This window comes from Chamaea fasciata, unplaced genomic scaffold (assembly GCF_029207755.1).
Source record: "Chamaea fasciata isolate MVZ Bird 193981 ecotype frontalis unplaced genomic scaffold, bChaFas1.0.hap1 SCAF_13, whole genome shotgun sequence".
NCBI lineage: Eukaryota > Metazoa > Chordata > Aves > Passeriformes > Sylviidae > Chamaea > Chamaea fasciata.
The window spans coordinates 19,072,990-19,088,277 of record NW_027094098.1 but is presented as its reverse complement, the minus strand read 5'-3'; the positions used below and the strand labels follow the sequence as shown (position 1 = coordinate 19,088,277).

At 47.8% G+C, this 15,288-nt stretch overlaps 1 protein-coding gene across 2 annotated transcripts in view; it reads right to left on the bottom strand.

Moving 5' to 3' along the window:
• The window catches only part of LOC136296589 (contactin-4), a 260,514-nt gene that overhangs the window by 117,238 nt on the left and 127,988 nt on the right, over nt 1–15,288 (bottom strand). For both annotated transcript variants that reach the window (XM_066195773.1, XM_066195774.1), the window contains exon 3: nt 3,987–4,124. In XM_066195773.1, the coding sequence (XP_066051870.1) occupies nt 3,987–4,041 (55 nt within the window). In that variant the 5' untranslated portion in view covers nt 4,042–4,124. The remainder of the gene's footprint in view (nt 1–3,986; nt 4,125–15,288) is intronic.

The following is a 15,288-nucleotide window of genomic DNA, read 5'->3' as shown; positions in this document are numbered from 1 at the left end:
TACAATTTATATTAATTATTTATATTCATTATTTATAAAATAAATATATTCATTTTATAAATAGTTTTTTTAAAATACTACCATTTACTTTATATTATTATTCCCTATATTATTTCTTACAACATGATTATATTTCTCATTATATTTCACTTTCTTTTAATTATTAAATCGTTCCTGTCTCGACCTACAAGTTTTAATTCGGATTCTCCTGCACTGGGGTGGAGGGAGGTGAGGAGAGGCTGCGTGGGGCTTAACCCCCAGCCCCGCCAGGAGGTGAATGGTTAAACCCCACTCTAAAATATGCATATGTACACTCAGACATTAATGTGTCTGTGCCACTGCAGCTCATTAACATGCAAATACGACTTCGGCACAGAAACTCTCTGCTCCGGGAGGTTAATGAGGCAGAGGATGGCGCAGAAGTCATGGAAACACAGAAAATTCCCTTTCAGGCTGCTCTGAGCACAATGTCACATCTCCCCCGCCCTGCTCTGCCTCACCCCAGCCAACGCCCCTTCCCTCCATCACCCTGCCCTGCCTCAGTGATTCAGTGTTCACTGGCACCAGAGATTTTTTGGGATACTTTTTTGGGGCTGCCCAGGGGAGAGCCTTTTCTAACAAGGCCTTGGAGAGCTTTGTGCTACTTTTCACACTTATTCTGCCTCTCATCCCCCTCTCCAGCACTGGAAAGTCTCCATCACCACAGCTGCTGTTTGAGGGACCTGAGAGCCTGAACAAGCCAGGGCCCTTTGGCACCAAAGAGTTTCCTTGCAGCTCCCGACACCTGTGACGACTCCTGAGAACACAAGCGGAAACCCCGGGCTGATACACACCATCGAGGCCAAAAAGCATCAGTGGGCTCTCAGCAGTGCAACCTCAAACCAACCGGTGAAAAACAGCCTGAAAGACAAAGGTCCCAGGCTGGGTGGTGGCTCTGGAAGACCTTCAGAGAGGTGGGAGAGCTCCTGAAATCGTGAGCAGGGCTGCACCTCGAGGCAGCTGCGTTAGAAATGACTGATGGAGGTTCCTGTGTGATGTTTTCTGTGAAGAGCTGTGATATCTCACCAGGCAGCACAGAGCCAAGAGCAGCGTCCCCTGTGTGCTGGGGCTTTGAGCAGGACAGGACCACTGCCAGGTGTTCCTTGAACCTTTACTGTGGCATGAAACAGGGTTTTGGTGGCAAGAGGTCACGTCTGCCAGCACCAACCAAGGATCTCGTTGTTACAGAGCATTTTAGAAGTTTTCCAGCCAATAACATATTCCTAAAGCTCACAGACAATTGTTCTACCATTCACTGAAAGCACACACACACATACACCTGCTTCAAACAATTCCTGCTTGGATGCTTTCTATTAACAATAAACAATATTCCATTATTAAGCTGAAAACTTTTTACTGTCTTGCTATAATATCCTTACTATCTTGCTTTTTACTATGGAAAAACACGATCACATTTTTCTGCGCCATTAAGATCTGTCCTAGCCAAACCTAAAACTCAAAACTATTGTTTCATGTCCTTGCTGCCTGTGCTATTGTATCTCCTCCTACTTTCAAACCTTGCAGCTGCAGCTAATTCTGAATTCTCCTGCTCTTTCTGAGGCCTGCTTTCTGAAAACCTTCTCACCTTTAATATTTCCGACACCCTGTGCGCTGGGAGCAGCTCTGGCACTGCTGGGCAAGTGGCACCTGAAGGATCCTGCAGTGCTGGGGGCTGGCAGCTGTCCCACGGCTCAGACGGGACACTTTGGGAAGCTTGGGCGCAATTTCCAGGGAGCAGATGTGCATTTAGGAACCACGCGCATCAAAAAAGGCATTTAGGAATCACACACATCCAAAAAGGCCCAAGGAGCTGGAGTGGCAGTGGCTGGAGCCTCAAAGAAGCACTCGGGGTGCTGTTGCTTGGGGTTGGTGGCACCTCTCAACTCCAGAAACTGGGCGTTTGCTGGGGCAACACCCCAAAAATTCATCCTTCACCCCGAAACCTCACTCTTCACCAGCCCTGCTGCTCTCTGCAGCAGAGACCAGGATGACGCCTGGGCTGTGTCTGACTCTGATTACCAGAACGAAACCCAACCATTCCATTTTCAGGTTTAGGAATTGAGCTCAACTTTCCCAGTCATTTAAGGGTCCACAAAGCACTGTGGAGGGTTGGTAGGCAACTTTCTGCAGACTGTTTTTTTTTAATTTTTTGATAACTCAGTTATTAATATTTTTTCCAAGGGTTTAGAATGGTTCGCTCCACGTGAAAACACACGTTTCCCCCTTAACTTCAGAATATTTACCAGCCACCTGTGCACGTGTTTGTGACACCAGAGCACGACACAAAACACTCCCACAGCTCCCTCGAAAGTGCATCCCTCAAAAGGAGCCCCAATGAGGGAGCCCTGCTCATGGCAGCAGCAGAATTCCCAGAGCGCAGCCACGTCCCTGCCTCCAGCCAGCTCAGACAATGCTGCAGGCAGCCACAGAAAATTCCACATTTAAAACCTGCCCGAAGAACCCGGCCCAGGGCACGTCCTGCAGCAAAAAGAAGCCAGTCCCTCACTCAGCACCTGTTCTAAAACTCGCACAAAACTTCTGACGCTCCTCTCCCCGTAACATCTGTTAAATCTCCCTCAGCAGGACACAGATTCTGGGGCCTGAGGAAATTCAGTGCACTGCAGAGAGGAGGGAAAACGCTGCTGCAGGGTAATGGGGGGAAAGCCAGTGCTGGAGAGATGTATTTTCATTAAAGACAGATCTTTTGATAAAGGCAGCCCCTCCCAAACACGTCCCCCTGGAGCTTTATTTTGCTGACCTTAAGCAGTTTGCAACAGGCATTTCAAGTAATTACAATAAAAATGTTTTCCACGCTTTTGTTTCCCCCACTCTTTTCTTTATTTGCTCGAAATAAAGGCTCACCCTCGGAGCCCAACTTCCCTGGGGTTGCAATTCCCCAAACACGTGGGGGCCCTGCATTGCAGAATCTCTCTGCATCCAATTTTCTGCCAGCTCAGAAACTGTCAAAGCACATTTAGGAAAGACTTGGAACCAAATTTCAAAAGTAGGTATACCCCTAAGTACCGGAAGAAAAGTCGCTTTGTGTTCAGTGGAGCTAAGCAGAAAAAAAATAAACACTGCTCTAAGGGCTTTGTTATTATCTAAAATGCTGGGAAAGGAACCTGACAGCGAGCACAAAGAAAAGGGGAGAGATCAAAAGTTAATAAATAAAGCAGTAAAAGAGTCTGAGCGAGCAGCAGGTAAATTAGAGCGATCCAGGCTAACACCAGGGTGACATAAACATTAATTAAAGCCTGACACCCTCCCTCAGAACAAAACACGTGGGAGAGAATAAGGATGGCAGCGGAAAGGAGGAATTCATCAAGGATGCGGCAAAGAGAGGAAGACTCAGGCCAGGTGATCCTACAGCCAGCAGGGCTTGGGAACCAGCTTTGCTCATTCTGCAAACCCAAAACGTCCTCAAAGAACTCTTCCAGCTCCAGGAAAAAGGCACATCCCTCAAAAAATCGCTGGGAGTTTCCCCGGGAATGCTCTGAACTTTGCAACTCGGGCTGGAAAAGGTTAAACAAGGGCACTGGCAGGAGCTGCTTGTATGGCTGGAATATGTTATTCTAATTATTTGTGAAATGGAGCGAGGGCTCAGCTGTAACACAACACCACTTTAATGGGATTTAGAGCTGCACTCCACGCAGGTTTAATTGAGCAGGGAAACGCTTAACACGGAATGAGGGAGAAACAACTTCCATCAACAGCAGCTTTGGAGAGGAAAGGGACAGAGCAGACCTCGGAGGAATGAAACTGTGCTTGGGATGGGTGATACAGACCAACAGGAGAATGAGCCTCACCTTGATCCCTTCAGCAACAAGGGCCACGAACACGGATTTATTTGGGCATCTCACCCCTGGCACACCAACCACGGGGCACTCTGGAGTTAGTGGGAAAAGCACAGGAGAGTTTTCACCTGGAATTGAAAGAGGACACCTCACCTGCCAGGCACACCGTGAGCGAGTGCAGCACCAGCAGCTCCCATAGCAACCTCATCTTCAGCTCCAGGGGCGCAGGAGACCAGCCCAGGAATTACAGAGCAGCTCGGGGCTCCTTGGAAACCTCAGGCAAGCTTTAATCTGTGAAACAAAACAGAGCGCAAGGAGATTTAGGGTTGTTGCTCCTACCTGCTGACGGTTTGTTCTTCCTTTGCAGGAAAGTTGTGCCTGAGCATCAAACTTTTGCAAATATTGACTTTCAAGCCATTCTCAGCAGTGATTTGTGGCCGTTTCAGGTGTCTGGGTGAGGCAGGTGAGGGTGAAGAATTGTAACCTGTGGCTGGTGAAATTTCTGCTGTCTCTTAATTTTGCCCTCAGGAGGTTGACTCCCTTGCCTCTCTGAGGTGAGCCGGTGCAATTAGTGAACTCTGCAGTTTAAAATGAAAATCAGAGCAATTCTCCACTCTGCAGCTTTTCTCTGCAAACATCACCCAGCACACAATGCATCTCTGCAAGGCAGCACTGCAGGAAAGGGAGGTTTTTCCCATCCCACCTCCATCCTCACTGCTCTAAAAGTCTGTTTAAAAATCAACCTTAAAACATCTCCGGGTAAAAAACCTGATCTTCCCCTCCTCACCCCCTATTACAACCTGTAAATAATCAGAATTGGGGAGCAATTGGAGACTTTCTCAGCTCATCGCTGCAAACTTCCACCATCCCCCTCCGAGCAACCCAAGGGGGAAAAAAAACCTCCTTTATTTACGAGAGGAACCAACTCCAGAGCAGGCATTTAAATATTAAAAATAAATAAATCAAGCCAGACACACATCCTTATAATTTATTCATCTCGCTGAAGACTGGAAGTTCAGGGGCCTTCGTGCTTACAAGACAAACTGCATGAGTAATGACAAGGGAGGTCTCCGCCTGCTTTTGTGAGCTAAAATCGGGGGAAATCCCTTTTATAAAGTCAGGTCCAAGGCACTGGGAAGGTCGGGAACCTTCACCCTCTGATCTGAAGATGCAGCTTTGAAGCAGGGAGGGATTAATTGCATAAATCCATCTGTTCTCACACAGAGCGACGAGGCGTGCTGGGGGGAGCAGGGATGACCAATCAATGAAGACTAACAACTGTTTAAGGCGATGATTAGAGTATTAATTATTAATTCCGGAAGGAAAATGTCTATATTGATTGACACGGTGAAGCAGTTACACTGTTTGTAGTGAACTCCAGAAATGTATTTTTTTTTTTATACCCTAAATACTCTTGACCCATGGAAAAATACAGTTTTTTTTCCTCCCGGTACCAAATTCTCTTGATTGTAACAGCAGCTACACAAGAGATTTCTACAGCAATTTAAGTGAAATTTGAGATAAATCTTGGATTTCAGCAGCTGCTGAAATTCTTCCCTGTTCTCGTTTTCCCACGAATTATGGGGGGTTTACCTCACGATGGAGGCAAACCATTTGACTCTATATTGCATATTTGACTCTATATTGCATTTTTTCCCTCCCATGAGTTGCACAGCCGTGCTCTGAACACTCTGGCCTGAACAACTGCTGGGATAGTGCTGTGATCAGCATGAGAGAAAAGGAGAAACAATGCCTGGACAGGCATTTCTGAGAATACTTCCCTTTTAAGAAAAGTTTTGGAGAAAAACTCAGACCCAGCACCCATTTGGGGAAAATTTTGGCTACTGTGAGGGTTTAAAAATTAATTTTATTATTATTTTTTTTCTACTCAGGAAATAATGCTTCTCTCAACATTTTAAACACTAATGCAACGCATTTCAAAGTTACTGGTGTGAAATAGTTCCCAATAAAAAGATGTAAAAAGTATATTAAAGTATATCTTATATAAAAAGACATTAAAAGTAGCAGGCTCTGTCCTTCCTCCCATTGAGTTTTGCCACAATCACTGGATCTCAATTTCAGCCAAAAACAAAAGTTATGGTAAAAATACAGAATTGTAGAAGGGTTTAGGTTGGAAGGGACCTAAAAAATCATCCATTCCCACCCTGCCATGGCAGGGACACCTTCCACTGTCCCAGGCTGCTGCAAACCTGGCCTTGGGCACTGCCTGGGATCCAGGGGCAGCCACAGCTGCTCTGGGCAATAAATATATTTTAAGTCCAATGAAAAAGCTGAAGAAACTGAAAGTTTTCCGTCATTCAGTTATTCAGCAGTTGCTGCACTGAACCAACAGGCACCAGAGGGTTGAACTTTGCTTCAAAGCGAAATTCCAGCTCCCTGATGTCCAGCACAGCGTAATGCAGGACAGAAAAGTTCCCCCAAAGAGAAACGATGCCTGTCTTGGCAGAAACAGCGCTGAAAAGTAAATGAGATGATTACCACTAAAAATATTTTCCTGCGGTTAAATGATGGTGGTTCTCAAGGCACGGCTGCAATTCCATTTCTGGTAATCGTTCCCTATTTCACATGTGAATGAGTCCAATTCTCCCAGTGTTTCCCTGTAAATATTTCTGCCGCTCACATCGGCAGGGCCTTTGTTCAGAGCTCCGCAAGAGCGGCTCAAACACATCGACTTTTTATATGGCAGCAGCTTCAGGAAAAGCAACATTTGTGCACGAGCAAAAGGTGGATAATTGAAAAGATCCTTCCCATTCCTAAATGTTTCCTGACGATGAAATCCCAGGGGAGTTTGTGCTGCTGCTGCTGCTGAAGGCCTGAAAACTCGCAAAGTTTAATATTTCATTTCCAGAAGGAAGCAGAGGCAGTTTCAGCACTACACAAGTTATTTTTTTTTTTTTTTCCCAAGATGAAAATGAGATTGCTGAGCCTCAGCCTGGAAGTGCAGCCCATTAGAAACCCCGGTGCCAGCACACGTGTGCAAGATGTCTTTTTAACTTCACTTCTGGCAATGCAGCCATTGCAAATTCTTTTGAAAGGCACCTTTGCTCCTAATTGGATTCTGCCAAAGAAACTTGACTCTGGGAGCTCTGACTGCAGGCAGGTAGGAGGGGGGGGAAAAATAAATGTGTGGAGTAGAAATATTTGTGGTGGATTTTTCCGCGTTTGCGGGCACGGCTGTGTGAGTGATTTTGTTTGGCTGTTTCATGATTAGCACTCCCGTGAAAGCAAAATTAAAATTAAAATCCCGAAGCTAATGTATCTGTGGATGCATTCGGAACGTGAAAAAAATACTTTTAGAGATAAATCTGCACTATGTGACCGCTCGGTTTTGTGAATATCCCGAAGGAGAACCTGCAGAACACGCCTAAGACTGATGCCTTAGGATTTCAGCTTTTCTATTTTCTATACATTTGTAACCCTGCAGTTCTTCAGTGTAGAACTCTGAACTCCACACACAGTGTGAGCTGCTGCTTCCCCGTTTCGCTCAGACACAACAATTCCTCTCCAGGCCTGGGGATCAAGGACACCTCACTGCCTCAGGCCTCAGAGGTGGAAACAAAAGTGAGTTGGGGAGAGAAAATTTGGGGTAAATGACTTCATTAGCTGAAGCTGTAATTGGGAGATGAACCCCCAATATGCAAATGGACCAAACTTATCAAAGTGTGAAAACCTGCGACCATTTTAGGTGCAGCCCCTGTGGGGCTTCATCTGCCCTAAATGTAACCTGAAAGACCCTTCAATAAATATAATAAATATCGCTTTAATTCTGTCTGGCCTCTGTTTTTAGGTAACCCCAAGAAGACCCCTGAAGGGCTGCAGCAGCAGCAAGGAGCAGCCTCAGCCCTGAGCTCACGTTTCTGGTGTGCCGCAGAGCGCCAGCCCCGCTCAGCTCCCAAATAAATCACCGCTAATGAAGCGTGCCGCACAGACAGACAGCAACAGGCAGCTTTTAATCACCTCGGCAGAGGGAGAGCCCAGGGTGAGCATAAAACACTCGGCACTAATGGGGGACTTGTTAGACTGGAGGTGATGCGACCCTGGGGCTGCCACAGGTGTGACCCGAGGGCAGGAGCAGCGCCCGGAGGGGAATTCGCTGCTTCCCCTCCACGCTGACATTAATTCCTGCTGCCAAAACCTCCCCAGTGGCACCCCAGCTTTTGAAACAGGAGTGGAGGCATCAGAAAAAAAATAATCCTCAGGCTCGGCTGCAGGAGGGAGAGCAGAGATTTGGGTGACCCCACTGCTCTGTGAGGCGTGGGGCTGTGCAGCTGCTGAGGGCACAAAATGGGAATTATTTGGGTGGGAAAAGACCTCCAAGACCACTGAGTCCAACCTGTGAGCAATCCCCACCTCGTCACCCAGAGCAGAACACTCAGCGCCACGTCCAGTCGCTCCTTGGAGCGTTTGAGGGAAAGAGCGGACAGAAAACACAGGCAACAGCACCTACACTGGGATGGGTATCTAGAAATATCAGAGCCAGCAAAACCTGAGCACTAAGGTGAAAGAGAAGCTCAAATGCCACTCTTCTGCCCAAAAAAACCCCCAACTTCTATCAGTGATGGTTGAAGAAAGCTGAACTGCTTTGGTCGGGGAGCAAAAGCCACGAGGCTTCTTCCGAAACGACAGAAAATTGCTTTATCTGTGGAAGGAACTGAGCAGAGGAACTGAGCAGAGGAACAGAGCAGAGGAACAGAGCAGAGCCGTTCCAGAGGAGCAGCAGCGGGGCACAGGCAGCTCCCAGGCAGCCACGGCCCAGATTCTGCAAAACCTCATCCCTCTAACCCAGATCCTGCTCTGAACCCTCTGCTGAATCCAGGCTGTGTGTCAGGAGCGTCCCAGGCTCTCTGCAGCAGCTGCAGCCAGTGACCCCCAAAGCTGAACGGCCAAAAATAGAAGGTGCCTGAAAGAAGCGTCCCCAAAAGTGCAAATTTCACAGCAAGACTTTTTTTTGACATGCACACATTGATGTTTTTTTCAGCACTCAAACAAAACAAAACAAAACAAAACAAACCACAACAACAAAAAAGTGATTTTTTTTCTCTTTTCTTTCTTTTCATTTTTTTTTTTTTTTTTGCTGTGGGAGTTGGGTTTTTCTTCTGTTGTTTTAAGTTCTTAGATAAATAGTAACTTTCCCTTTTGTGTAAGGAAAAAAAAAAAGGGGGGGGAATTTTGAAAAGAAGGCTGGAGGCATCTCCCACTGAGCTCTCCTCACTCTCACAGCGCAGTCTGTCACATCCTGATCTAGCTCGGGCTTCTTCGCTGGAATTATCCCTTCTGGAGCTGTTCTTGCACACAATTCCCACACTCTGGAATAGACACTGGCACACTGTGCCTGATAAAACAACGACAGGCAGGCAGCACGTGCCTGTGATAAACGGGAATGACGGAATATCCCGAGCTGGGAGGAACCCACAAGGATCACCAGGGCCCCAACAATCCCACCCTGTCCCTCGTTATTTATTTTTTTTTTCCTTCCCCCATTCTAAATTCCAGGCAAAATCCAGTCCGGGTTGTCCCCAAAATTAATTGTCTGAGAAAACAACGTCAGGTCTCACATTGTGTATTTCCCCTTTGGGCTCTCTCATTCCCATTCACTGGATAAAGATTTCTTTTCCCCGGGCCAGGGAAGATACAGCAGCTCCACAGATGGAATTTCCCAGCTCAGCCCTGCCGTTCGTATCTGTCAGGCCTGTGGTGAGCTGGCACACATCCATCCCATCCCCACAACAAACACAATTCCAACGGCACAGCAAAGATCCCTGATGGGATCACTCAGGAAACGCCCGCTGCCACCAGTTACAACCTCTGCAGTTTAAATACTCTTTGTTCCGTGGGAGGTTTTTTGGTGTAAGCGTTCCCTAATTTCTGCTCCTAATTCCCAATAGCCCAGCAGTGGGACAGACAGGGAGAGGCTTCTCTGCTGCTGGAATTACAGGTGGAAAATCACTCTCACCAACACCATCCCTTCCTGGCTCGGTCTAGGAGCAACATTCCCGGTTTATCTTCATGCAAAACCACAGTTTAAAACCAGATTTAGAGGGACTGGATTGTACCTTTGAAATTCAGTATTCCCTGCACACCTGGGGTCACCGCTGAAAGCTCCTTGGAAGCAACAGCCCACCCTAAACACGGATATTCCCGGCTGAGGCACGAGTTCCTTGAATCACAGCACAGTTTTCCACAGGAAAAAAAAAATTAAAAGAGTAATGAAAGAGTAAAGTAAAAATTAAAAAAAATTAAATTTTAAAATTTTTAATCATCAGCCACTAACTGCACCATCACACCCCTCACTCTGTGTCTGTCACCCTCAGGAAACGAAGAATTGCCCTGGAAAACCTGGATAACGCAGGGATAAATCATCCCCAGGGGAGGAGAGGGGGGTGGCTGGAGATGAGTCTGAATTAAGGCTGCGGGTGTTAATTAGGGCTCACTGTTAGTTGTTCTGCCCTTCCCGTTAAGGGATGAATCGGGAAATGCTCGCCTGAGGTGCAGCTCTCACAGAACATCCCCACGCACCAACAGCCCACAAATTCCGAGGTGCTTTATTCCAGGAAAGAGTAACATTATCACAATAAAAAGCTACAAGCAGTGAAACTCCCCAGCTTGGCATTTGCTACAAATTAGAATTTGTCCTCTTTTAGAGAGACTTTTACTAAAGATTGTCCGGATCAGTTACCTGAAAACTCACCAATTTAAAGGCAATTTCCACCTTCACGCCGAGTGACGTTTTCAGTGCAGTGTTTTGGGAGATCAAAGCGAGGAATTTCTGGGATCCTTTGCCACACAGCCAAACAATAAATTATAAACCTCAAAAGACGCCAGCGTTAGGGAGAGTAAAATAAAAGAGCAGGAGATGTTTGAGTTGGTATTCCCTAAGTCCGCTCCTTCTCTCCTAACTACACCACGGGTCCATCATCAACAGAAGCGGCCTGTAAGGACCATTTCCATGTCCAGTTTTGCTTTTCTCTCCTATTTTTTCTGTTAGCAAAGCTCTCAGTGAATTAAAGACCTCCTGGTCTCCAAGGAGCCTCATCCCACCAGAGGGCAAAGCCACACTGGCAAACCCCTCGATGCAAAAATCACTTGTCAGGCTGGAATATTAAACTCCAGCTGAGTTCTGAGCATATATTTCTGACAGAAATAAGGGTTAATTTAGTGCTGTCTCAGTTAGAATGCTGCACCACAATGCTCCCAGGACTCTGCTGCCAAGGAAGTTCCTGGTGTCCCTAAAACACTGCTTGAAGATAAGGAATCAAAGGCAGTTTCACACTCTGAACAAATTTAGATAAGCGACATTCAAAGTCATCATTCCCTCTTGGATAGGTCCAGTTCCCAAAATCCACATTATCAGACAGAATCATCTTGCTCAGGAGACAAAAAAAAAATTATGTGAAGATATCGAAGATATTTCCATATCATCTCCAGAATCAGCATCTTAATGACATTTTACTTTTCACTTCTGGCGCTTACAGAATAATCCCTTTGATTTCAAAGACAAAAGGAGAGTTTTCTCCACAGGAGCTCCTCAGGGAGATTCCAGTCCACTGGACACACACACACACACACACTCAAGCTCTGCCTTCCTTCAAAGGTACAAACTGGAAACTTCTTAAGACTGCAAAATGGAATTTGGAGAAGAAAAACCACAAACAAGTTTCCTAACTTTGAAAAGCTGCTGAGAAGGCAGCTCTCTGTGTATTCCTGGGAACAGAGGCTGCCCAAACAACAACTCCCTCATCACCTGTTCCTGCCAGAACCCAGATAATTGAGATGCGTGGACCTCAAATGTTTTTAACCGTTTTGTTAAATCCAAAAATCACCTAGGGAAGGGGGGGGGAGGGAAATAACCCTCACCAATTGTTTTGATATCCCTGTCGTGTGAATTTTTAGTGTTTTGTTTCCTCCTCATTTTAAAGATTGCCTGGAACTGAGGGAGTTGGGGATGCTGAGCAAGGAGGAGAAAGGTCTGGGGAAATCTGAGAGCTCAGGGCAGGGAGAGCAGACCTGAGTGCAGAAGAAAGTAAAAAACACCTCTACACTTTGCACATTTTATGTGAAAATAATAAATAAAATAAAGAAATGCTCCACTTGGAGCTGGGATGTGTTTCCCAGAGGGGCCGAGCTGGAGCTGGGCTGGCTCTGCCCCACGTTCCAGGCTGGGCAGGAGATGCTGCCAGCCCAAGCCCAGCCCAGGGAATGAGCTCCAAAAGTTCTGTGAGAGCACTGGAGCCACACTGGAGCCGCCAGGTGATTTGTGAGAGACACCAAACCACCCCAGGGAGCTCTGAGCGCTGAGCTGCAAAGGAAACCTGCCAAAAAGCTGGATGGGAGGTGGCAGAAAGCATTCCCTGCTCCGCTCCAGAGCCACTCCTCCCACTTGCCTGCCATCCCCTTTACAATCAAATCCCTTTTCTGTGTGTGTTGGAAGGTCCCTGGCTGCAGCCCCGCTGCTCTCAGCAGGTCTCCTGCCCACAGCCTGCCCTGGGTGCTCACCTCTCACCCCTTCCACCCGCAGCTGGAGCAGCTCCTGCTGCACAGCCCAACAGCCCAGCTGTGAAACTACAGAACACACACAGGGAGACACAGCACAGCCAGACACAGAACTCACAGCTCCCAGCCTGCTTCTCCTCCCCTTGCCTGGGGATTATCTCCGGCAGAGGCCAGGATCGCTCCCAGGATATCAAGTGAAGGCACAGCACCGCCCTTGAGCATCCTCTGGGAATTTTCCGCCTGCAGAAATGGTGAGGTCACTGTTTCCTTGCAAATCTAAACTAAAGGCACAGCCGAGGCGAGATGCAGTCGGTGATGTTTTGCTATGGAATAGCCTGGGCTTGCACTTCAGTTTGTTATTTTGATTAGGAATGGAGCTTTTCCCCAAGGACACTGATAGGGAATCAGTGCTGTGGTGGTCTAGCCTTGACCGTGGCCCCCCAGAACAGATTCATTTAGCCCTGACATCACTTCACTGAACAGCTCAAGTCTTCAGCAGTGGCCTGAACACCAAGTTTTCCCTCCCACCGGGAGAGTAAATCCTCCCAAACGAAGCCAAGCAGCCAAGAGAAGAGCAGTGGAGGCATCTGTTCCCTCGAGTGCAGCTCAGACAGAGCAGCAGATTTTTGGGGGTTTGCTGTGGAAAGACAAGCGGCTCCGCTGCTCAGGCAGTGGGTGATGCGGTTTGGGTTATTCTGGGTTGGAATTCAGGCCATAAATAGGCTCCAACAGAGAACAAACTGGTGTCTCAGCACACAGGACCTTTGTTAGCAGCTCCAAACCCTCAGAACTGCAGCTGGCAGTGCCAGGGGCACAGCAGAGCCTGCCTGGTGTGGCCACCGACTTCGGCCACCGAGAGCCACCCATGGCCATGGCCATGCGGGATTTGCGCCCGGGAGCTCCTTGGGGACGCTGGGACAACAAATCTCTGCGAGAAACGATTTGAAAGCTGTGGCTGAACCCCGTGAGGTGAGAGCAGGGCAGGTGAGGCTGTCCCAGGGAAGGCGACCTGCGGCTGCAGCAGAACGAAGCGACTCCGGTGACACCTCCCCGCGATCCCTGCTGCTGCCTGGCACCCACGACACAACCCTCCCGCTCTGATTTTAATTACCAAGCGTAAAAGGGAATAAAACTTGGGAACGAAAACAAAGAAATTGCTCTGGGGTGTAATTTATGGGAGCTGCTCTCCAGCAGAGCACCGTGAGCTGAGTGTTTACGGCCCCTATTAGAGGGCTGCAAACACTCTGGCGTTTCCCTACCCTGACTATGCAGATTACATGGAATTACTGCCTTTTCCTGCCTCTGCCATCTTTTCTAGAACCAGCGTTTTTTTTTTTTTAAGACATCCTTGCACTAAAACGTAGGAAAAAAATAAATAAATAAGACTCCTGCGAGCTCCCTCACTGCCAGAGGCTCTCAAGCTGGGATGTGCTGAGCAGCTGGCAGAGGCAGCCGAGGAAGGGGAGCTGCACACAGCTTTGTTTTCAATCTGGAATATCAATTATTGAAGGAATCAAGCCCCTGGCCAGACAAAACAAGGGATAACGAGCCGAGCTCCGCTGCATTTCAGGAGTGGCTGGATGGCTGCACCAGGATTTATTGAGAGATCACATTAAGCCCTTTGGTTTGCTTGTCATAGGCAGCAGATGAAAGGAAAACGAGGTTTGCAAACATCGACCGGTGTGTAACGGCTCCAAAAGGTGCGAACAGAAATGTCTGTTCCTGTTATCCCTCTCTTCGGGCTCTGCCTGTCCCCCAGGAGACCCTGGGGTGGGGTGGGATGAGCAGAGCCTGCTCCTGCTGCCTCTGGGAAGGGGCTCTCCCTGCCCAGGTCCCTGCAGGAGCTGCCAAGAGCTCCTCAAAAGGCCCAGGAGGAGAGCAAGGACGTGGGACACTGCCCCTGTGAGCACTGTGCACAGACACCTGCAGTTCTCTGTCTCCTTTCCGTGCAGAGAATGCATTTCTGTGCCAGGAAACCGGAGGTTACCGGTTGGTACTGGGTCTGACTCCACACCAAGGGCTCACAGCTCACCATACGATAGCTGCTCCATTTCACCTCCCTGAAAACGCTGCTGCTTTCTGGCTGAGCAGAAGCAGGCAGCTACCAGGTTTAGATTATGACAAGGACTCTGACACCTGCAGATTTGAAAGCTTTTCCCTGCTTAAAGCCCCTCCCTGAGCAGCGGATTCTTCTCCCACCTTGCATGGATTGAATCTGGATGGATAGAGGGGAGTTCACACCAAACTCAGCCTGTTCTCCAAAGGTGAGCAGGAATTCTGTACTCCAGGGGCAGGGAGGCCCTGGCACAGGGTGCCCAGAGAAGCTTTGGATGCTCCATCCCTGCAAGTGTCCAAGGCCAGGGTTGGGTTTGGAGCAGCCAGGTCAAGGGAAGCTGGAAGGAGCTGAGCTTTAAGGCCCCTTCCAACTCAAACCATTCTGTGATTTGGGGAATTCGTCCCCGTCCAGGCTGCAGAGGGGCACAGCTGGAGCCCATAAAAGCCACAAGTCCCAGTGCTGTGCCAAACCAGCCCGTTCCACCCCACTTTAATACCTCTTAAAATGCTAATTGCCAACATTTCACTCTGTCTGCACCTTAACTTTAGGTGCCAACTTATTTTCAGCCACGGTCGGTATTTTCCACTTTTCCTTCTGCATAGATGGAGCTGTCAGCTCAAGTTTAAAACATCCAACATTTGGCAAAATTTCTTCGTGATGTCTGGGTGATTCTGGGACAATTTCTTTTTTTTTTTTAAAAAAAATAAAAATTGTAACATCTTGAATTGAAGCTAAAATAAGAGTTCCAAGCCAAGAAACAGAGTATGGAATTAGAACATTAAGACTGAGAAAAAGATGAGTAAAAAAAAAGCCCCAGTGGGTTTGAAGTTTGGGGTGGGAGGCAAAGCCACCCCAAGAGCTGCCAGGAGACTCCAAAAGCACCAGAGG